Below are 24,631 nucleotides of genomic sequence, written 5' to 3' on the forward strand. Positions count from 1 at the left end.
AAAAAGTGCTTACCACAGGTTTTCCCCAGGAAGCATGAGATGCATTTGTTTAAATTTCAATATTGTCCTTTCCTCTGAAGAGAGACAGAGAATCTTCCATTGTACTTTGTATGATTTCCATTTGATTCAAACAATTATTAAAGAATATAAACCCAAAGAAACTAGCTGTACCAGTCATGGACATGGTCTTTCTAGTGTATCTTGAAACACTGTTTTCATGCTTTGGTATTGATTTGCTCTCTGCCTTTCCTTTAGTGATATTAGGAAATTTAAAGAAGCAAAGAAACAGTTTGAAAAAGTTAGTGAAGAAAAAGAGAATGCTCTAGTAAAAAATGCCCAAGTTCAAAGAAATAAGCAACATGAAGTAGAGGAAGCAACCAATATATTGACTGCAACAAGGAAATGTTTTCGACACATAGCTCTGGATTATGTTCTTCAGGTAAGTGCAATAATAAGTTATTTTTCAAAACCATCTGTCACAATTAGCTGAGAGATCTGTCCTTTAGAAGTTATTGTAAGCTTCTGAGAAGCTGTGAAGATCCAGGGAAAAAGGAATAATTTTGCAAGTCATTTTTTTCTGTAGTCTGAGCAAAATTAATTTACTTGATGCATTCTTACTGCTTAATCCTTTAGTATTCAGTGCCACTGCTGTTGACAGAGTTTGGTTTTCAACTTGGACATTAATTTTGAGAGAACTAGATTTGCCTGATACATAAATGTTTTTTGTGAGTTGGCTGTGCTGGCCTTCCTTAAATCTGAAGCAAAATCTGTAACCCAGCCTAAGAAATACAAACTACCTGAATAATCCTGATACGGGCTGTTGGTTAGCTGTTTGCTTTGGGTTTTATTTAACAAATCCTACTTGTCTGGAAGCTTTGGAGTTTGGCACTGTGTCATAGGGGAAATGAAGAAAGTGACTACTGGTTAGCTTTTTAGTGTGGATCTCCTATGAAGTGTCAAGAGGTGTCTGTTGTTCTACTACCTTGAATCCTGTGAAAGAATAGTAATTTTTTGTGTTGATACTTACAAGTAATCAGTTCTGTAGTTGTCCACAACTACAGCAAAACAGAATTATTGCAACTCGGGTGGTGTGAGGAGTTGGGGGCACCTAAATGAGTCTGGGGTTCTCCTACAATCAAAACACAGAAGAAGCCTTCAGAATTCTGTTGGTCTTATATTAGATGTTATCATCTTGATTTGAGGGGGAAGCTGGCAGTCACTACTATAGGCCAGTTCCTCGTGTGTGCATTGATCTGCAGATTGTTTGCCTCCTGGAATTCTTATGCTCAAACGTATGAGCAGTTCCTTGATAAAGATGTGTCTAAGGTAACAGGAAAAGTTTCAGCATTTCTTAATGTAGACAAAAAATGAATTCAGCTTTAGGAGTTTTTTCTTCTTAGGTGACTATTCTGAAAAAGTAGCTTCACAACTATGGTCTCTCTGTAGCTGTATTACCTTGAAACTGTGTTTCAAAACCTTTACTTTCCTTTTATTATTATTTTTTGCCTCACACGTTGAGGTTTTATTCTATACAAGAAAATGTAATTATTTTTGCTGCAGAAAGTTTTCCAAAATACTGACTGTTTAGGTATGGAAGTACAATATGGTTTTGATTATAGCTTCAGTAAGTTTATTTATTTTGCTGAAGATTTAAACTGACATAGAGGCATTAAATTACAAAATCACACATGTTTCTACTAAATGGGGCTTTTAAAGTAAAATCTGTAGTTCTAGATGACAACCTTAGAGATTAGGGGACAAAGAGGATAGAGGAATGAAGTGAATGTGAAAAATTGGTTATTTTTGCTATATAATGTTGAATTCTTCCATTTCTAGGGCAACACCATTGGTCAGTGACTTCAGTTAGCTTAGAAGTACAAGTATATATGAGAAGCTACTAATTGAAATTCTTATGATCTTGCTTGTTTCAGAGACTGGGGCTAAATCCCAGTTTGGGGACACTTCAGCTGATGTCAGTCTGAGGGGAAAAATAAACATGCCCCTGACTCTTCCTCTCATTTAGCAGGAGACAGCAGTGGTCCTGATTGCAGCTGCTTTAAGAAGTAGGTGGGCTGGCTTAGCTCATACTGTCAGAAACAGTATTTGAAAGATACTGAATTCAGTCTCTTGAAAATGGGTACCCCATTTCTGTGCTTGAAAGCTGTAATGTATTAGTTCTAGCAAGCACATGGTGTCTTATGTTTTCCCCTTCTAATATAAAAAAGTTGTGACTGAAACTCTAGCTTAGCAAGCTTTTTCTGATTGCCTCACTTTAATATCATGACAAAACTAGCATGAATCTTCTTTTTAAAGTGCTCTGTGAAGTCTGATACTGAGTTATGTTCTTTTGGTGTTTTAAGCTTTGATATGATTATTTGGAAGTAATTTGAAGTTTACTTTTGTGGGGAAAATAAGTTGCTTGTTTGTTCTTTTTTCTAGATCAACGTTCTTCAGTCTAAAAGGAGAGCAGAAATTTTAAAATCGGTAAGATGTACTTTGTTTTCTTTACTTAAATACATCTGAAATAGAAAATGGGACTGCAAAGCAACATATTAAAAAATTTATTCATTTTGCCCATGACAATATTACCAGTATGGTGCTTTGCTGACAGTCAGTTTGGCCTTTACTGTAACTGGGCATAGATGCTTAACTGTTTTTGAAATTCCTTTTGGTTCAGATTTAAACACTACTTTTGTGCACTACTGTGGATGCCTTGGTATATCTTTCATGTTTAAAAAGGAACTTTGTCTTTCAACACTTCTGCTGTTGAGGTCCACTATATTAATTTATGAGCAATAAGTATTTCTTATAATCTATTCAGAGATGGATTCAGCTCTTTCTACAAAAATTGTATTTTTATGTAAATAGTATACTGTAGTAGAAAAATACAATATGCTTTAGTAACGTATCTGCTAAATTAATGTACAGCTATATCTGCATGCTAGTTTTCTTCTGATTGTATTCTCTCTTCTGCTTCATATTATTGCTGTAAAACTTTTACTGATACAGAGATTGCCCGGTTATGTGGGGCTTTTCTTTCGAAGGCTGAGGTTGCACTCCCATAATATCCTGAATTCCTTGAAACAGCAAAACCTAGTTGGAGCACAGCTTTACGGCTGTGTGCCATTTTGATCTGCATCTTCCCTGCTTGTTTCCTTTCTTAAGGCTGGACAGTCTTCTTGACTGTGTTCATAAAGGTTATGGTTTTGGATCATAAATATATTCTATAGCCCCTCTCTAACTCATATGTCCTTGTATAATTAATTTCAGGTGACATGAATTAGAACTGTTTTTCTGCCTTTATGTAGATTTGTTTTGTTAATTGAGTTAATCTTGTTAACTAACTTCTGAGATTTTTTTGGCTTGGTTCTTTGTTGCCTTTACCTTGCATGTCTATTTACAACATGGAAGCTCTATGAGTTAGATGTAAAATTACCAGGATGCAAGAGAGCAGAAAGTAACCCTAGAATAGTGTTTCAAGTTAATTCATGTGGATTAATTAAGCAATATATTTGTGATATCTGATATTTATCCTTTTAAATTTTTTTTTTTTTTCATTCTAGATGTTATCATTTATGTATGCACATCTGACTTTTTTCCATCAAGGCTATGATCTTTTTAGTGAACTGGAGCCCTACATGAAAGATCTTGGTGCACAGGTAACAAATTATTTTAAAATCCACAACTATATTGCAGCCTGGATGAAAACTTAATATATGCATTCAGCCAGGTACATCATAGATCTACTCAACAAAAAGAGAACTGTAGTGATAAAGTGCAAAAATACATGAAGTGGTTTGAATGAGAATAGTTAGAAAATGGAAGTTATCTGTTTACTAAAATTAATACTACCTTTAGGATTTACATACTGTAGTGCCATTTGAGGTACTCGGTGGTATTCAGGAGACTGGATTATTTTGTTTTAAAAAAATTTCTGTATGACCCATGTCAAAATAAGCAAATAAATGACAGCAAACGCTTATTTGCATTCCTCAAGCAGATGTGACATTGAATGTCTAAGAAACAACATTGCTCTGAACTGGTTATTCCTGCCACAGCACAGTTGTAATCTGTGCCACTCAACCTGCTTCTGTGTCTGTGCAGTGAAGCAGATTGGGAACGGTAGAAAATAATTCCAACAATCAAATATCTAAATAGTTATTTTTCTGCTAGACTAGTCTCCAGTCACGTTACTGTGGGTCTTAATTACTTGTACAAACATATGAGGGATGTGTGCCCTGGTGTGTGTGCATGCATGTGGTGAGCGAGCGATGGAGCTGAGAAGGGAGACAGGCTGCGTGAGCTGACACTGCCAGCAAGCAGGGACAGCCCTTTGTCCTTGGCATAACAGTGGCACTTGGAAGGTTCGGGTGCATATGGCTCTGTCCTTAGTTGCACCTTTTATTCTTTCACATTCTTCCACTTTAGGTTGTAGTTGTTGAACTGTAGTGTTTCAATAGTATAGAATGTGTGTCTTGTACCTCTGCAGAAGAGGGGATGGAGAAAGGAGTTGGTAGTGGTTTATGCTGCCATCTAAGTGTGAACGTCTTTGTTTCGTTGAGATTATTTTAGCTAGGAACACAAGGTTATTTTGAATGGCTGGTCATCCTTTTGCTTGATCTGGTAAGGAGCACTGTGTAGCATTCATTTTGGTGCTGGCATCATAGCAACTGAAGGAGTTACATTTAGAAAATATGAAGCTGGGAATGTTTCAAATACATTACAGTTGGAGATAGACTGAAGACCCTGGAGTTGTACAACTAGCTGAATTATTATTTTGGGGAAGACCTTGGCATTTAAGTAATGGGTGTTTTTTCATGACAGAAACAGACTTGTAAATAGCTTATGAAAGTTGAACAGTGAGTGGCTTTGCGGTTTGTATTGGTTGAAACTTCTGCCTTTAACAGGTAAGAGAGAAAGTATGCTGTGACATAAAGCAGGATTTTCTAGATTTTTCTGAAAATGCTGTCAGATGCTTTCCCTTGGTCAGTTTTCATTCCCAGGTAAATTTTGTGTGCTCTTAAATACAAGGTGTGGTCTTAATTACAAGGTGTAACAGCACCTGAAGATTAAAACTGAAGTGATCTTAAAGAGTATAGAACACATTTCTCAGGGTTCTTGGTGCAAAACAGTCTTTCAGTACAATGGCAGCACAGTCTCTGTTTTAGAGGCTCTTGTGTAATTTTTAAGTCATACAACTACATACATGTGATGTCTGGACACTTCAGCCTTTAATTGGTTGCTGTTCACAAAAAGCTGTAAGGTGTGGATGTGCTGGTACAGCCATTTGAGCCAGAGAAGAAGCGAGGGAGTGAAGAGTTAAGAAAAATGAGAGTATGGAATTGGATCCAGATGTTCCAACTATCTGATGGCTCCTTAATTGTTGGAGACTGTCTACAGCTGTGAGAGCCAGTTATTATCCCTTTTTTCTCTCATTTTTATAATTTCAAGCAGGGGAAATAGAACACTGTGGAAAATAACCAGAGTTGGCTGGGACTCTTGCTTGTGGTTGTGAAAGTGGGTGGAGGCAATCCTATTTGTGTGTGAATTAAGAGATTCTGTTCGTCCTTCTGTGCCCTCTGCCACGTGACTGACTTCAGCTGGAAAACGGGTGTTGCACACTGTTCCTGGTCTCCTTCTTGTAGGCCTGTAGTAAGAGAGGGTCTGTCCCAGCGTGTGGAGCTGCCGCTGTGCTCAGCGCTGCGTCCGCAGCCGGTTCCGCAGGACGCGGTGACTGAGGTGTCACGGTTTGACCCCACGGACGTGGGGCTAACAGCAGTCCTGTGTCACAGGCTGGATAAGGGAGGAGTTAATCCGATTCCATAGCGTGTCACTTAAATTCCAAGATAATTTGTCTTTCAAGCAGCATCTGCTCCTGCACTTCGTCATCATTCTTATTTAAACATCTGGGAAAGAGTCGGGGGGGAAGAAAAAATCCAACCTAACAAAAAAACCTTGCTCTCTTACAGGTTATCTTAAATGTCCTGCCTTTTTTCCCCTTCTGATTTTGAAAGGAAAAAGTGTATATGGTAGGGCTATAGGCAGGCTTGCAACATGGTTTTGGTAGGGTCTACTTATTATCGCAGTTTTTGTAAGGATGCTAACTGAAACCCTCTCTGCTGTGAGCCTCTCATCTTTGCAAACTCATGTTGTTATTTCTGAAACTATAAGCTGTTCCAATGGTTCTGCCTAAGATTCAAGGAATCTTGCTCAAACACTGCTGGTGACCTGATCAAAACTATCAATAAAAAAAGCCCTGTTGAGGCAGTTCCCAGCTTTGTGGAAGGGAAAAAATCACTGGCATTTGCTCCTTCTGGTGTTTGCTGCTCCTGCCAGTGCTGCTGCATAGGCCAGTCAGCCAGCAGGAGCAGCTACAGGATGAGTCATTCCCTTCGGAGACTGAGCACCAATGCGGTAGAGTCGCAGATGCCTGGCACCCTGCTGGTCTTTGAAACGGTTCCTCTAAGGCTCACAAGACATGTACACCTTTCGTAGAGGTTAGTTCAGGATGGTAGTGCAGTGCTTTAAACCAGGCTTCAGTGGTTATTCAAGGTAAACAGTTTGTGACCAGAGAAGTAATTATGCTGTGCAAATAAAACAAAAGTCATGCAATGTCTAGACATAATGTGTTCTTTTTTGTGAGCATTATGAAATGGACTGAGCCAAATTTCTCTTGTTATCTAAAGATCCAATTTTCTGTTTCTCTTTACAGCTGGATCAGTTGGCTGTAGATGCTGCAAAGGAGAAGAGAGATATGGAGCAAAAACACTCCACTATTCAACAAAAGGTACTTCAGAGAATGTAAAAGGCAGACTGCACACACATTTCTGTGTCTCTGGCACCTCTCCTCAGCAGTGCATCTCTGCATTGAAACTGTGAGGGCTGGCATCTTTAGTGCAGAGAAATAGACTTACATGTCAATAGGTATAGGATTGCATTGCAGATATTCATTTTTTGTTACAGAACAGGATATTAAGTTTGGTTTTCACTGAAACAAAAATAGAACATTAGAATTTATTTGCATGCTGGGGCTCATTTAACATTTCATTAGAACTCTTAATTCCTATTACATCTTGGATTCAATATAATTGTAAAAGTTGCTATCTTTCTCTCCTGTGTCTCTGTAGAAGAGGTGTGTATGCTGTACAGTCCTTCAGTCATATATATCACTATTTCTGGACTATGCCACTAGGGAGTGCAACACTTTGAGGTAGTGTGGCAGGTGCTGTTGCTTGTAAAGAGCAAAAGTAAACTTCTGTAAAGGCTGTCAAATGTATGGCTTTCAAATATGCAAGTCAGTAACATTAAATTGCTGTTTTGGTAAGACTTGTGTGTGCAACAATTCTTGTTGAGAAAAATGTAGATAGTTCATGTTGTGGGGGGAATTGTCTCTTGTTTGGGTGTTTCAGAAGCTCTAGAGCAGGATTGGGTTTGCAGGTATAATGCTAGAAGTTAAAAATATTTCCACTGAACTCTTGAGTAGTGAGCTAGTACTGTGGGTACTTTTGAAAGGGATTAGATACCAGTTGAAAGGTGATGCAACACTTCTTACTCTCATTAAATACATTTTGTATCTGTTCAGGTGGCATAAATAAAAAAAAATAGCCTAACATAAATGAAATCTGAGGAGTAAATGAATTCAGGAATGAAAACATGCTAAAATTATAATTTAGGTAGCCTTAGTAGGACTAAATAATGGAAAAGGGTAACAGTTTTAGTTGCTGAAAATGTTTTTGTCGCTTCATCCTGTCATTCCTGCAGGAATTGGTGGGAACCATTAGGATTGCCATTACTGTGAAATTGAGCAGACATGATGCTGGGTTCTAGGGCAGTGCTGATGTGCTGTGTTTGGAGGCAGACAGGATAACTACAGACAAGGAAGGGGAAGGAACAGGGGAAAGAGGAAAGAGGGAGAACTTGAGAATTAATGTTGATGTTGAAATTTTATTTAGTGTGGGCTCAATAGGCCTAGTTTCAGGAGTGAGTGGTAGTTGAGGGTTTTACTGTTAAAACAGTGGTGCTTGGTGAAGAATGTAAGCTGTGGGCAGTTATCTTCTGGCTATAGAAATAATAACTTTGTTACCATCAATTATGGTCATTGCTGTTGCAAACGGTGTTTACAGTCTTTGTTTTTATTTCAAATGCTGCTAAAGGCTGCTTTACAGGTAAACTATTTCTAATAATATTAATGGTTATTGAAACTTACAAGCTTCACGAAACTTTAAGCTATATCTGTGTGTAATGTAAATGTTGGATACTTGTACAAATGGCAGTTATAATGAGGTTATTTATGTATTGTTCCTTACTTTAATTGAATTGCAAGTTTATGCTGTGTCTAAAATTTAATTGGGGCAGTCAGATTGTATTGCATGTTGTTCTGTGTTCTGAGTTGCAAACATTGTCTCTTGTCCTTATGAGTGAAATGATTGATGCATTTTTGGTGTTGATGATGCCTGGATTAATGCATCTAGGCCTTGGAGGGCATGCTTTATTGGAGATTCCTCTTATAGCTCATTAAATAATTTTCTTGGGTTTTTACTCAAATAATGTCTGTTTTTGTCTCCACCTACTTACTTTTTTCAACCTTCCCACCAAATCTGCTTTCAGCTCGGCAGGATTTCAGAGTCTTGTGATGCCTTAGACCTTGGATTTTGGTCTTTTTATCATTGTTTGACACCTAGTCAACTTGACCAGGATGGTAACCTTGCTTTCTGTTCTCTCATGCTTTGTGATGTTGCTTTCCACTGGGACTGCCTCTTAGACACCCATTCCCAAGTTTCCCAGTGCCAAATCCTTCCATGTTTTGTAACTACTGAAATTTCTGCATCTTATGTTAAATATTCCATGAGGTAGATATGCATTTAATATACTGAAGTTTTAATCTAATGCTTCAGAATGATGCCTTTTCTTCATTGTGTGGATAAAGAACAGTTCCTTTTCTGAAATTTATAGGTAAGTGCAGTTGTGCACACATCTACACACCCTCTGCCTATGTTTGCACATATGTGCATATGCATGCAGAATATTTGCACTGATTTAATAACTCATCTCCCTTTATAATCATCATTCTGTTAGGCCATTGTCTGAGAAACTAATATAAAAGTCATGGAAGGGCATAATCACCACTACAGTTTGATTTATTTTTTAGGAGAACTGATGTCTGATGTTTTTGGTGGGTTTTTTTTGTTCTACTAACTCAGCAATTAACCAGGAAACTTTTTCTTTTTCTACAAGAAATTATTTTCCTGTACTAATCTGGAGAAACACATACTATGAATTAATCTAGAAATTCCATTATCATTCTGGGAACTTTTTGCAATATATTTTTATAGAAGATTCATATCAAGAGTGATGTTGCAGTGTCATTGTCAATTAAGACTTGTTTTCTGAGCAGTTTGCAGCCCATTTCTCCAGTAACATGTTGAACTAAAATAATTTTTAAGTAGGTTGGATTCATAAACATAATTATGTTTGTTTTTTTTGTTTTGTGTCAGAGCTAATACTTCATCCTAGAAGGGGGGAAATTATACAAGAAAAACATTTGTATTGAACTTCAAATAGTTGTGGTTTTTTTTTTAAATCCCTTCTTCATAAAAAAAGAATAAAAATCTGCATCAAATAAACTGCTCAGGAAACAGCTGGAGTGAGAATGATTTCAAAATTTTTAACATATTGAGTAAACAAGGTGGTAGGAAACCAGATGCTCCCCCAGTCATAAAGCAGGCATAAGCCAGAGCTGTTGTTGAGAAGCAGTGCAACCTAATTCTTGTCCCAAGAGCAAAAAGATGTGCCAGTATTTCAAGTCACTTGTGTGCTCAATGACTGTCTCTCCTTCTTTCACTTTGTCTTGGACTGTAAACTGTTACTTCTTCTGTCTGTTGTTGTTTTAAGTCCTTCCTCAAGAGACTTTGAACTTAAGCATGACTAACATCTCCCTTGCTGAGGGGATGGGAATGGAAGCAACTTTCTAAAGTCAGGGCTGGGTTGCACAATTAGTGTCTTATGTTTAGGATATCCTGGAGTAACTTTTCAGATTAGTGTTTTCTTTGGTACTTAATGCTCCCCCATTTACTGCCTCTTTAAAAACTTCAAATATTCTGCTTCTCTGAAGCAAAAAACATACTGAATTCACTGTTAAAATGCTGATACGGTCCCTAAAGATTTACTGGTAAAGTTGCTTTAATAGCTTTCATGACCTGCTAGCAGTAATTTGAAAACTCTGCTGCTGAAAAGCATTGAAGTGTGTATTTTGGTAACAAGAAAATAATATGTAGAAAAGCAGAAAACATGCAAGCTATGAAATGAATCCACTATGTGTGATACATTGATAAGTTCATAGAAAACACATTCATTGTCAAGAATAGTAAGTATTCTGTGACCTACCAGATTAGTATGAATTGGGGAAATGAAAGTTGTTTATCCATTGCCAGCTGGTTTGCTATCCCTCATGGACATTTAAAGAAATAAAAAGCATGAGAGCACGCTGTCTGCTTCACTTGCAGAACCCACTTGTACTTGTGTGTCTTTCGAAAACTGTCCAACCTTGAAAAATGTGTATCAGAATAGAAGCCACAGATGTGCCTTCCTTCAAATCTGAATGAAATGTGTGATATAGCACTTTAGTGTAACCTTCATAATACTGGCTTAATTTTCTTAGTTCTCATCAGATGAAATGTACTTCGGACCTAATTAACACCTAGTTGGTAATTAAGTTTAACATTCAGTTTTTGTCAGCTGTGTGTTTGCTTAAGGAATACAAAATTCTGAATCACAAACTGAGATTATTAACATGTGATCCTCTTATGCAGGACACTGGAAAGATATGGATGTATTTCTCTCCACCCCCTGATATTTTTTTTGTGTGATTCACTAAAATTCCATGAGCCAAGATAAAAATAAACTATAATGTGACTGCTTTTCCCCTCTTCTTTAATTATGAAATAGCTAAGACTATAAGATCAGACACGGCTCATCTAGTCCCTTGTATTTTTATCCTTTCAGTTGAAGTACATTTTTTTGCTTGTTTGTTCATGTTTTGCCTGACCACAACTTTATCAATGATAAAGCATATGGAATCTTTATTCCCTTTCCCCACAATTGGTAGTCTGCTATGTATATTTAGGAAAATATTAAACATTTGTCTGTACACTTTTGTGTCTTTCCTCTATAAGGGTGGAAGTCAATCAGAGAAGCCAATAAAAATTACTCTAAATGCACTTCATGAGAAAGACTTAGTATTTTAGGATATTTGAACTGAGAGTGTAGCATGATAAATGATCCAGAGGAGTTTTCCTGTCATGTTTGTATGTATCTTCAAAGCATAAATCTGAACTCACTGGAAAGGACAGTTGGGTTTTTTGCAGCAGTTCTCCAAAGCTGGAGGAAAATGTGATTACATGGTAGTTGGACAGAAAAGACTGAGGGACTGTATGTTGTCTTTCATGAGACAAGGAGTTGCAGGCATCACTGAGATAGGAAGATGCAAATCTTTAGCAGGTTTCATTATGTTTGGGAGCTGGTAAGTTGGAATAATTAATCAGTTTTTGAGGAGGAGGGGGAATATGACATCAGCATGTCAAAGTCTGTGCTTCTAGGGGTTTTTTTTTGGGTTTTTTTGTGTTTTGTTTTTTTTTTGAGGGGATAGGAAAAAAAAACACAATAACTTGTTACACTTTGAGAACGTTTGTGTATGTCACATAAGCTGGGAAATACCAAGAGAAATTTTACTGTGATATTTGGCTGCTTGTGCTTACATGAAGACTTAAATGTTCAGCATGTTCTGATCTATAAAACAGGCAGAAAATCAAATTTACTAAATGCAGAGTAATAAATGCACAAATTTTTTAGTAGCTTTTATTTGCAACCTACATGTTTATTCAATCAGTATGCAGTAGTCACATGATAGTTCCATTTTCATTTGGAGCTGTTTTGCATTGATCTTCTGCCAGTGAATTGAGAAAAAAAATCTATCTAGATTTTACATTTCTAATATTGTTACTCTGTTCATTTACTGTGAGTAATTTTATGGAATTTGGTGCTGTGCTGACCTGGGAGCATGAAAGAGCCCATTTTAATTTATGTAACCATTTCACTGTCTTGTTTAATCTTGGATTGGATCAAACCATCTGCATGTATAAGAGTAAATATCGTGTGTCGAAGGGAAGTTGTGTGCAGACTGGAATATTACGTAGGCCTAATGTGTTGGGTTTGAAGCTTATAATTTTTTTATAGCCTTTTTTCCCAGGATGTATAGACAAATTCCTAAGGAGCCAAGTTCAAAACAGATTTACAGACATGCTTTTCACACAAAGCTGATGTTTGCAATGTACAAAAAGTACCTGCTGAAGGCACTGTAGAGTGATGTTATGAAATGTCCTGCATCTTCAGCATTTCTGAAACTTAATTTTCAGTAATGTCTCTTCTGCCCTAGTTAAGGGGAAGAAGCCATGTGTTGCTAGTCTACTTTAAAGATACATTTTACTAATAGTGAAATTAAATTATATGGTGTATATTATTTTGATCTCTGGACATAGCTTATTTTTATGCTACCCTAGGTAGAATCTGTGCTATTTCAGATGAGATGTGATAGCAAGTAATCACCTCATGGATTACTACTTAGTCTACCTTTGCTGGAGATGTGAAGCACTTAACTTTTCTAAAACTTGTAAAGCTGTTATTAACTGTTATTAGATGTTATTTGTTATTAGATTAATGGAAATGTATATTCCTTTGTCCTACTTACGGCTTCATATTCTTGTCAAAGGTTGTAAGGAAAAAAATACTGATAGGTTCTTGTCATCATTGCCAGCAGCCTGACCTCTTTAATTTAGAGATAACTAATAGCATCATCTTTATTTGGTTACTTGTCTTTTAAGTTCTGACCTGGCTCACTTGTCACAGAGCTGTAGAACATGCTAAAGTACAACTGGTTCTATGCAGTTGTCTGCATCAGGCTGCAATTGCTTTTCAGTTTTGACTCCTGACTCACATTGCCCCTTGTCCTCTACTTTGCTCTCTCCTTTATTGGAATGTCTGTGAAATTGAGCAGACAGCTGAAGGATCAGATGCTCTGTCAGAATTGCTTGCCCTCAGCTTGGCCACAGAGATCACCAATACCTGAGCAAGAAATTCCCCTTATGTGTATATAAAGTAAAAACCTTCCGCGTTCTGATCTCAAAATGATTTTTTTAAAAATTGTGAGAGGCTGAGAGTAATGGCTTGGCTGATAAGTGTTGCAAGCAAGACATTATTCCTACATGTTTACTCTTTTTGACATTAATGCTACCCATATTTCAAGCTTCATTTGAAAGTGCAATGTCTTTTTCTTGTTCCTTTGTACTAGGATTATTCCAGTGATGATACTAAACTAGAATACAATGTAGATGCAGCCAATGGTATCGTCATGGAAGGTTATCTGTTCAAGCGAGCCAGCAATGCCTTCAAGACTTGGAACAGGTAATTATCCAGAACTTCTATTCACTAGCTTAGTAAGATACTTCTTGTTAAGCTAAATACTTTGCTGACTTACAACCTGTGCAACTCACTGATTCCACAGTTTTGACAGAACACTTGGATAACTCTGTTAATTAATGTAGAGATGACATTTCAAAGACATTTTTTTCTTATTTTCTGTCCTAGTTGCTTGCAAGCCTTTCTTTAGGAGTGTACCTTAGTCTGGACAAGTCCCACTTATGGAAAGATGACTTTGTTTTATGCAATCTGACTGTAATTGCATTTTGGTCTTACTTTGGTGTTGAAACGGGGATTCTTATTATTGTATACAATGAGCTATGGGAATGTATATGCTGGGAAAATAAGTGTTAGAGGACACAAAAATGGCAGTGGTGTAGCCATTGGAAGGAGGGAAACACAGTGAGGGACTCGAGGACTCAGGTGATTTTTCATGAAAGATAAGCATGTAACTGTTATCCTTTACAGTTCCTGTCTTGTGCAGTGACTCCTGCTTAGTAGTTCTGATGTTTTTGTTGGGAATTCAAAATATATTGTTAGTCATGTCTCTTAATAATGTGTATTTTACTATTGTTTAAATCTTTTTCTCCCTGAACAGGCTTTTGTTTGCCCTTTCAAGAATGTATGCTTTTTTCAAGGAAAGATTACATATGCTGGAGCATATGCATAATTGGTAGACAGTATAATTGGGTACAGTTTTGAATTTGAAAGTTCATTTTTGTGATACAGAGCTCTTTTTACTGTCTTATGCTCTGCAATTTTTGCAGCAGTGTTTCTGTTAAACTATTTGCTGTGTTTCAAAAACCATAATCTGCATTTTGAAATGTCCCTTCCAACCTTAGTTATTCTGTTATTTCTCGAGCATCTTGGAACATCAAAAGTCTATAACAAAGTGGGGCTGCTTCACTTCACTCCTAAACTGATGCTGCAGCCACTGGTGTCAATAAGACTGTGACTATATTAACAACTCATGTGCAAATAGTATAAGGGATTTTGCTCTGGGCTGCTTCTAGTCTGGTCCTGTGTTCTGATTATCCATGTGTAATTGCATTGTACCTTCTGGGTTAGTTTAATCCAAGCAGAATTCAGAGTTCTCCAAAACAAATCTGTGAGGCATCAAAGGACAGTGAAGGGAGAAAACCGGGAGAAATGCTTCAAAGTACATTCCTGGTCTGAAGTAAAATGTTAGTGTAAGCACACTGAGAAAAATCTGCAGTAGCAGGGCAGGAGATTGCTCTTTACTGGCTTCTCAACAGGCTGCAAGGGTCCTTCTTGCAAGGTGTTTTTCAGGATTGACTGCAGCCTCTTGATCAGTGACTGGAGGCAAAACTCAAACTCACTCTCTGGGTTCCTCTTTTGGAAGGCATGAAGGCCTTGCTTGGTGGGGAGAGAGCAGGACTGGAGTTTTGGAAGGTAGCTGGGAAATACTAGTCTTCCACGTGGCTTCATATCCAGTAATAGTGAAAGTGGATATTACCTTAGGGTGGTTAGGGAGCAGGATTCAATGAAAACTTCTGTATGTTGGAAATTTAAATGGACCCAAAACAGCTATATAGCAGTCGTATTTAAATCAAGATACACAATAACATTATTTTAGACTATGTTGTGAACATATGTAGTAGAAACATATCCAAACAGTAAGATATTTAAGAGTGCCAGGGTAAACATCTCAAAAATGAGTCAGAGCTGCCTAGTTTTACTATATTATTTGTATATCCTTATAGTTTTTTCTTCTGTTTGTCACAGGAATATTCAATAATGCTAAATCTTTCACCTTTTTTTAATCTTAAGTTCGTGATAATTTATCTCACTATGATAGGCTGGTCAGATGCTTCAGAATTAGACAAGAAAATAGCACTGGATTTGCCTTCTAGAAACACTTCAGAAATTGTATTAATTTTACTTTTTTATTCTACATATTCACAAACCACTACTAATTTCTATGAAACTACTATTATGTATAAAATATACTTTTAAAACCTGCTTAATGAAGACAAACTTAGTTCCTGCATCAAGCCCCATTTTTAATGTTTTAAGTATTTTTCTTATTTTTATTTCTGAGTACATTTGAAATTGTTTGCTACATTGTAGGCACTGAGGTGGTCATTGCCATTTTCCACTTTGTTTCCACTGATGGAATACTTCACTTGTGTAGTATTGAAGTTTCAGCTGCAGGGAGATAATACTGATTAAAGTTTACCATAAATTAGAGGTGAGAGTTTTTCCAGTCACTAGGTAGAGTAAAAGAAAGGATGGTGTCATTGCATTGAACCATTTTGTGTGTAAAAATGTACAATGAAATATCAAAGAAGGAAACATGTATAGAATTAGGTATTTTATATGAGGGAATTCAGAGATGAAGTCAGAGTTCCCAAGACAAACAACATATTTTCATTGCTCTCATTGGATAGGTTGTTTGCTGCTTCATTATATGCCCATCTTTGAGCAAGTGGGTGGAAAATCAACCAGCTGAAACAAAACCAAATGAATTTGCCTAGAAAGAAATGCTGGAATTTTGTCATGTTCTGAACCCAAGGGCAATGGCACTTCTTCCTTGCTAACTGCTGGTTGCACTGTCCATAGTAATAACTAATTAAAACGGTAGCTTCTCTCTTTCCCTCTGTGGGTATCAGATGGTGTTTTGATGGTTCTAGGCCTTAGGTGCTCCTATAAGACTGAATTAAAAGCACCAAAGGTCATTGCATTTAGCACTGCTGGGGTGTATTTGCCAGCATTAAAAATGTAAGAAAAAGAGATGCTACGGTGGATTTTGTCTGTTTGACACAAATCAGTATGATTCTAAATAAAAAGTCAGATAATAGTGGTGCTTTGGTCTGCATGTCTTGGTCAATAAATCCATGGACATCATAGTAGATTATGCTGGGGAAAGTCTGATTGCTGTGGGAGAAAAAAACAAAACCATTTTGCAGCCCTTTGAAAGGAGGCAGATTTGTTCTAATGGATGGTAAGTTTTGTTTACAATCCAACCAAATTTCTTGCTAGGATGAAGCAGTTTCTTCCTGGGGCAGCTGGCAGCTTGGGTTTAATTGTCTGAAGATTTCAGTTATTTGGGCTTTTGCATCAAGTTTCCTGTTCTTGGGATAGTTCTGCATGACAGTGTCTTGAGAAACAAGTAATGTTTAAGCAGGTTACAAAGTAAACCACGAGCCATTTGCAATTCAGTGTTGCTTTGTTTGGACAGAACTGGAGATTTTGCAATCTCTTTTTATTGTGACTGAATGGTAGTGTATAATGTACATGAGTTCATCAAGAACTAAAATCAGATGCATTTATTATTGTGGAGCAGTAGGTGGAAAGCTGTTTTGGTTCCTAGAAATTCAAATGAAAAATAAGTCCATATCATGAAGAAAGATATTAGTGAACAAATTTCTATAGGGAGAAAAGTCATTTATCCAACATGAGTAGGTTCTGAGTTGTTGTTAGGTTGGATGCATTAAATGTCTTCCTTTTAATTCTGCTGTTTTCAGATCATGCTACTTCTTTGCTTATTTTGCTCATTTTGCATTTTTCATTCCTTTTTCTCCTTTCCCTTATGTTTTAATCCTACCCCATTTTTTCACATGACAGGAAAAAGCCAGATCATATCAGGTACCAACCAGCTTCTTTTATACCTTCCCAATGTTTCTTTGGCACGCAAAAAGCTCTTAATTAACCCTGCATTTAATTTTGATTACTTGCAATGGATGCATAAGTGGCTCAGTCATAAGAACATAACAGAAGGATTCTGCCTGGGATGCCAGCAAACCTGCTGCTCAACACCTTTGAAAGAATCAGAGATTGAGCTAGTTTTACCTAAAAAGGAATTTAAACAAAGTTTCTGCACTCAAACTTCTGAGCATGCAAGATCAGTGTTTTGACTTTTTCCAGTTGAAGTTGGTGAGATTTTTCTTGCCAACAGTATTGGAAATAGAGATGTGACTTTTAAATGTTGTGCATTCTTAATAAGTCTCTTTTATTTATGTGCTGATAGCAAAGAATTAAGAAAGTTGCTTCTTTTTGAGAATCAATAAGTACGTTTTGTTTTTTTATGTAAAACTTAGATTGGATTTTATATTTTTTTTATTACACTCAGTTCTCAGAAATTGGAAATGTTTTTCAACAGATTTTGTATTGTTGAATGTACTTGTTCAAGTACTCCTTGGAATTGTTTAGGTATAAATGATGGAAAATATTCCATTTCTCAACCCAAACAGCTGTATTTAAGCATTACTGGCTGAGGCAGTGCAAATTACTTAGGAATTCCCCAAGTCTGTTTTCTCCTTCATCGTACTTCTCTCCTATTTTCAACAGAATGATACATTTACAGAAACTTTAATAATGGTCATTACTTGCTGCCCAAAGGTTTATGAACATTCACTGTTGGAACAGGATGGATGTGGAATACCCTATAACAGCACCTTCAGTACATATATTGTACTTTAGAAGTTCTTGGCTGTGACTGGTGCAGACCCCCAGCAGTCTGTTTTTACAGTAATGAGTAGATTTTATTTGATGATACTTGTTTCATATTTAATAACTTTGCCCTGAATAAAACTGCCTGTTGTGCTGACATGTTGGAGGGAGTCTGCCATTTTTATTTTTTCAAGCATATAATAAAATTATTTAACTTTATTTTCTGTTGACATGTGCTTCAAAAGTGTGATCTACTAGTTATGCTACAGTTATACTATATTCTGAACTGTTGATCTTGTTCAAGAAAAGTTTCTTTTAAAAAAGTTTATCAAAAAACTACATACTCTTTGGCTGGACTGGAAAGTTTTCTTAAACAGATTTAATTTCTCTACTAGGAAAAAAAAAGGGTCTGGAATACTTTGGAAACTTCTAGTCTAGGCTGTAAAGATGACACACATTTGTTTTACAATTTGTGTGCTCACTTCTATCCAGTTGATCAGATTGGAGTTTATTTGCTTTAATAACTTACTAAATACTTAGTTGTAGAACAAATTAAGTGTAGCAGTAATTAAGTTAATTGCACTCCCTAAGGCCATTATTAGGAATTTGCTCCATTGCATGTTATCTTGGGGCAAGGCTGTGTTTGTTTTTTTCCTTTAGCACTTAAGTACTGTTTTTCATGTTTTTTATATTGTGTTATGGTCAAAACACATTTAAAAACCCCTAAGTTTATTTTCCTTCAATAGCCTGTTTTTTAATTGAGCTACCTGTTTAAATATATGTGATATCTTCCCTTATGTGCCTATTTTAGGCTTAAATACTGCATCTGTGGTTTGGTTTTTTTTTTTGATAGATGGTAAAGGTGTTACATTTTAAATAGCAGTGACCAAAACTACTGCTGTTAATAAAATGAAAAAGTAGTTAACATTTTGCATTATTCTGTTCAATTATCTTAACCCAAAAAGATGAGTGTTACTATGTTGGGAATCCGGTATTATGAGAAGATCCTGTTGTGGCTTCTTAAGTTAAGAATATCTGCACAACATTTGAAAAGATTAATTATTAAAAGGTAGAATCTCATCTGTCTACTAAGTACTAACTTTCCTAACACATACTAGATTTTCTGATTTGACTAACTTGTTTCTGTATGTCCTAATTTTTCTTAACAATCTTCATATACTTTTTTGCATCAATGGCTTGTGGTGGTTGTATAAATACATAGAGCTCTCTTGTTACTAATTGTAATAAACTGTAGCTTAAAGTTCAACAGCCTCTGGAAAATAAGATATGTTGCAATACAATATTTTGTGCGCTTCTACCACTCAAAGAAATTAGCAGTGCAGAAAAAAAGTGATGTGTGGTACAAGTGGGGCATTTGAGATAACTGAGCAATTCTGGTATGATAAACATGTTTACATTAAAAGCCTAAACAAAACAAAGTTTAAATTTCACTGCAGAAGTGAATTATTTCTTTTATATTCCCTTAATTTTTGTCAGCTCAAAACCAGTGATGATAGGTTAGCTTTTGTTTTGTGCGATCCCAGAGGAGCTAAAAAGGGGTGGTTGTATCTGATGTTTCTTCCAATTTTCAGTCGTCTGATGAAACACTTGGAGACCTTGTTTCCAAAATACAAATGATGTTTCCATTCTCTATGAATTGTACCCTATCTAACCAGCTAACTTGGCAAGGAAGGATACAGTTCAGAGGAATTTCAGTGTTATCTTTTGAATTTTATGGAATGCCTTCATTAAGTCTTTTTGATATTGTGCTGCAAAGCTGAGGCTGAAGGATCCTACTTAAGAGGTTTTCCTTGGTTTGGCCTTGTTTTTGCATGCTATCTTTTAATTTCAGCATCTAAAATTGTTAAGAAATGTCAAATATAAAGAGACATTAAACCTACATTGGGTAGCAACACTTTAGTATTTTTTATGCCTTAGTAAGTTATTCCTTAGTTCTAATCCCAAAAATATTTCAGGAGTGAGTAGTTTACATAGTTTGAGGTTTTTTATTCAGACTATCTGGATTTGTGTTATCACACAATGATCTAAAATTGCAACTTGCTACTAAAATACAGAATTTTGTGTTCTTTGAAATGAAAATGGTTTGTGTGATAGCTTAACTAATGTTGCCATAACGTGAATGTGTTTGTTTAGGACTCAAATTATTTGAACCTTGCTTTCTTTTCTGTTTTGTCTCTGCTTTCTCTTTTTTCACTATTCTCACAAAATACTTGACAAAACTGACTGCAGCATTACTGTTGTGAATGCCTTTATGCAGTCTCTCTATAGACTGTATGTTAGCACATTTTGATCAAATAAGCACTTGAAAATCAGTTGTGTATCCTCTGGATGTTTCTTTATTTGAATAGGCGCTGGTTCTCCATACAAAATAATCAGCTTGTGTACCAGAAGAAATTTAAGGTAGGTGTCAAAAACTGGCTTGGGATAGTTTGGGGTGTGATGGTTTTGCTGGTTGGTCAGGGTGCAGACATTGGCATCCCGTGTGGTCTTGAACAACCAACTGCATTTTCTACATTGGTTTCTCCCTTTGTAAAATGACACTAATAGCTACACTGACAGATTTTGAAATTCCTGAGCAGTGATTTGTACTAACTTGCTTCATTTGCTGTGGGTTTTGTTACTTGTTGCAGAGAAGGTTTAGGAAGAGTCTAAAAAGTTGTAGGTTCCTAAAGGCTTGTGCCGGCCTGGTGGCAGTGAAATCTTCCATACTGTTCTTTGGCCAGTTTTGTTTAACTCTCTCAGAACTTGCTCTCTGCGCTTACTGGGTTTACATACTCAATTTAGCAGTTGGGGGAAGGCATCAAAGCATTGCAACTGCCCCAGGCTGTAAAAGCTGCCCTTTCCAATCAACATTTGGGCCTCTGCGTCCTTGTTTACTGTTCTAGAACCCTTTTTTGTGGTGTTTTTTTGTTTTTTTTCCACCACACAGCTGTAACTGTTCCACATATCAGAAAAAACTAGAGAGCAGTATAAAAATGCACTTGCTGCTGGATATACAACAACTTTACCTTCCCACCAGCAGAGACAGATACTGCTGAACCACTTCACATTTTCAGTACTAGATACACATACATAGCATCTCTGACTGTCTCATGACAATTCATTTCTCTTCATTGTTAACAGACCGGGTTCAGAGGCTTTTCCTTGTTATCTGATGATATCAAATCAAGGGTCTTCATTTTTGTGGTTGGGAAGGAAACACAGTTGAGTTTGTGTGAGCACACTTGGGTATTTTGTGTTAGTGAATTCCAATTACTTTTTAATGTTTTTTTGAAAACGCACCTTTAAAATGCTGTTATCTTAGAAGAGAATTCTTATTAATTGAACCAAATTCTCAAAACCATTGTGTCCAGCTTCTGTTTTTTTTTTTGTAATTGGTACTTAAAATACTGCTTATTTAGATATAATTCGATTAATTTGTGAGCTAATTGCATCTCTTGGAAAGTATCTTTGAACTCCTTTGAATTGAATTGAATACTGATGTTTAAGGTGTTGATTGTTTAGCAGATTGAATTGTAGGTAAAAAGGAATTATCTGAAGTTTGTATTTATCATAAAATACAATGAAACATTGAAAATCTATCAAAATATTTCCTGCTAAGTATAACAGATTCCACCTATTTAAAATGTCATTTTTGGAGGAAAAATTTGTGTAAACAAGCAAGTAGAATTAAATTAAAACCAACTTGGCATCATTAGCATCTTTGTTACCTTTTCTCAATGTGATGTGTTTCTTTTTCTCTCTTAGGATAATCCCACAGTAGTTGTTGAAGACTTGCGGCTTTGCACAGTCAAACACTGTGAGGACATAGAGCGACGCTTCTGTTTTGAGGTGGTTTCTCCAACAAAGTAAGAACTGGTGGAACGTGTTTATTTCAAAATTGAAAAATAAAAATCATTACATTCAGTTTTTTTGAAATGCAAGATTAGCATTTTCTCTTGGGATAGATCAAAACAGGAAAAGTATCTGGACAATTCTGCCTTCTGAAATTTTGGCTAAGAGTAAGTGATGCTGTGCGAAGTGTTCCTAGTTTGGTTTAGTTCTGGCATGAAAATGAACATACATTCATGTGCTTTGTGCACAAATGGCTTGAGGTTGTGCAGCTGCTATGGCTTAAAAGTGGCTGATACTATCAAGCTGCTTAGTAGTGTAGGAAATAGATTTCAGTTTCTCCAAACTTCTGATTGCTGTAATGAGGGAGAGACATTAGTGAGTTGTTGTCTCAGTAGTGTTAAATTATATTTTAGAAGGTATTAAATGAAACTGCCAAATAAAAATATTTTTCAGCTCTAGCAGTGCAGTCTATTGTTTATATTTGAGGACGTGTAACAGTCCCACTGCAGCCAGGGCACAAGACATGAATTTCTCATTACTGATTTTGAGATGTGACTGTATTTCAATTTTTTGTATAAAGTCAACCTGCTTTTAGGTTTGAATGTTATCTGCACTCCTCGCTCCTACTTAAGTTTCTCTTCTTAATAGTTTGCTGTCCTAATGTTTGCATCCTCAGTTGAGGTTCACTGTAACCTGCATTTTCCTTCTGTTTGCCTATACTTTTTTAGCCCGGAAGTGCTGAAACACTTTATACTTCATGGTCAGTATCCTCTGACTGTTGTGAAAAGCAGCTCATTCATTGACAGAGTTTTAAAATATTTTTTTTCTTGATCTCAATGAATGAAATGTTTTCAAGGCCTGTTATTTGTATCTTGTGTAATTAGTCGTGGAGTTAAATTGCATGTGAGGCTATAAAAATTAAAAAGTTGAAGGAAGAAAAGAAAGGGGGTAGGTAATTAAGCCATTCTTTGGGTTATTTGTAGAGTCACATCTATATGTTTTAACATTACCTGCAAATACTTTTCAAAATAGTTTGCAATTCATAAAGGCTCAGCTGCTTTGTTATCTGAAAATAAATGGATTTATTATATGATGCCTACTAAACAATATACTGTGGTGATAGCAAGAAACTTTGTGAAGAGCCTGTATTTTATTGGAAAACGTTGTTTGATGGTAGATGCTTGGTCAGTCTTAATCTGAGTCCACCTATATTTGTCACAGAAGCTGCATGCTGCAGGCTGACTCGGAAAAGCTGCGACAGGCATGGATTAAGGCTGTTCAAACCAGTATTGCTACAGCATATAGAGAGAAAGGGGATGAATCTGAGGTGAGTTTAAAAACCAAACAAGCAACCACCCCCCTTCAGATGCTCAAAAATTAAAGATAGAGAGAACTTATTTTTATGAGTGGGGAAGGGAAAAAAATAATTCGTTGTTTGTCTTCCAGTGGAAATCAATGAAACTTTAAAGGCTACAATTTGTATCTAATCTGTCCTTTATTTCATCTTAATAATGTTACTTTGGCCTATATATTTTGGTAAGATTTTTCTGTAGTGTGCTTAAAATTAATAGCATTATGGGATACTCCTGTATTCAGTTCTATAGTCCTTCTAAAAACCTGCTTTTTTTTTTTTTCAGTTCTGTGGCTTTCCTTGGCCTTAAATGCAGAAGTTACTTTTCCAGGATTCTAGTGCACTATCAGTACCTGTAGGAATTTTATTTCTTTAATTTAGTGTGTCTCCTTTTTTTGTTTCTTTTTTCAGAAACAGGAAAAGAAATCATCCCCTTCTACTGGAAACCTAGAATCTGGCAGTGAGACAAAAGAGAAGTTGTTAAAGGGAGAAAGTGCCCTGCAGCGAGTTCAGTGTATTCCTGGTAATGCTGCCTGCTGTGATTGTGGTTTGGCAGATCCACGCTGGGCCAGTATCAACCTTGGAATCACACTGTGCATTGAGTGCTCTGGGATACACAGGTTGGGCAGCTCTTCAGAACTGTTTCATTTGGGCATTGGTTTAATTAGGAAGGGTGGTGTTTGCCTGTTAAGATGCATGTTGAAGCAAGGTTAGAGGCTCCTGCTTGTAAACAGAATTAAGGTAACTGCTTTGCATAATTTAATGACGAAGGTGTCTGAGGTGAGACACAACATGCAGTTACAGGTTAATGTGTTTTTCATGCTGTTTAGGAGCTTGGGAGTCCACTTTTCAAAAGTGAGATCTCTAACGCTGGATTCATGGGAACCTGAACTTCTAAAGGTATGATAGTATTTTTTTTTAAACAAGTTTCTAGTTGGTACTTAGATTATTGTTCTAAAGCTACTGCGTCAAAGTTAAATGCAGGAAACACTTGCATTTGTACCCAATGAATGTCTTAAATTCTCTACTCAAAAATGCTTACAGTTGTGCATAGTTCTTATAGTTTTAATTTGCACATTCTTACAATGCAATAGCAGTAGTCATTACAAACTTGTGAGTCAGAACAATTTCTGACACTTTTGAGTTTGCAAATGCACTTTGAGCAGTAAGTTTCATCTGATACTTTCAACATTAAAAAATGGAAATCTCTTCACAGACCTATAATATAGTGGGCTGAAAAATTTTGGAAGTGCTACGTCAGTCTGAAGCCTTAAATTCAGATGCCAGCTCTTACAGTGAGATTTTGATTTCATACTCCTGTTGGATTATAGGAGAACATTAATGCAGCTGCTCTTGTGTGCTATTTGTGTGCCAAAATTCTGGCTTGAAACATTGTTATGAAAATCATGTGACACTGAAATACAGAAATAAGATCTCATGCATGGATGCATGTGTGCAACTGAATAACCATTTGTTTCTGGCTGCCATGTTCTGGTATTTAGGGATTGCTTCTCTATTCTGAACAATCAAAAGACAGTGTCA

General features: G+C 36.4%; 1 protein-coding gene across 5 annotated transcripts in view; it reads left to right on the plus strand.

The window, feature by feature from the left end:
* Positions 1–24,631, plus strand: part of ACAP2 (ArfGAP with coiled-coil, ankyrin repeat and PH domains 2) — a 59,724-nt gene that overhangs the window by 22,874 nt on the left and 12,219 nt on the right. For 3 of the 5 annotated variants that reach the window (XM_051626147.1, XM_051626144.1, XM_051626149.1), the window contains exons 6-16: positions 256–439; positions 2,440–2,484; positions 3,564–3,659; positions 6,713–6,787; positions 13,343–13,455; positions 17,059–17,079; positions 20,253–20,304; positions 21,652–21,752; positions 22,960–23,065; positions 23,501–23,709; positions 23,920–23,989. In XM_051626147.1, coding sequence (XP_051482107.1) covers positions 256–439; positions 2,440–2,484; positions 3,564–3,659; positions 6,713–6,787; positions 13,343–13,455; positions 17,059–17,079; positions 20,253–20,304; positions 21,652–21,752; positions 22,960–23,065; positions 23,501–23,709; positions 23,920–23,989 — 1,072 coding nt within the window. The remainder of the gene's footprint in view (positions 1–255; positions 440–2,439; positions 2,485–3,563; positions 3,660–6,712; positions 6,788–13,342; positions 13,456–17,058; positions 17,080–20,252; positions 20,305–21,651; positions 21,753–22,959; positions 23,066–23,500; positions 23,710–23,919; positions 23,990–24,631) is intronic. The other 2 variants (XM_051626148.1, XM_051626146.1) reach the window with 1 other exon arrangement.

The sequence above is a fragment of the Apus apus genome, chromosome 8, assembly GCF_020740795.1.
Source record: "Apus apus isolate bApuApu2 chromosome 8, bApuApu2.pri.cur, whole genome shotgun sequence".
Lineage (NCBI taxonomy): Eukaryota > Metazoa > Chordata > Aves > Apodiformes > Apodidae > Apus > Apus apus.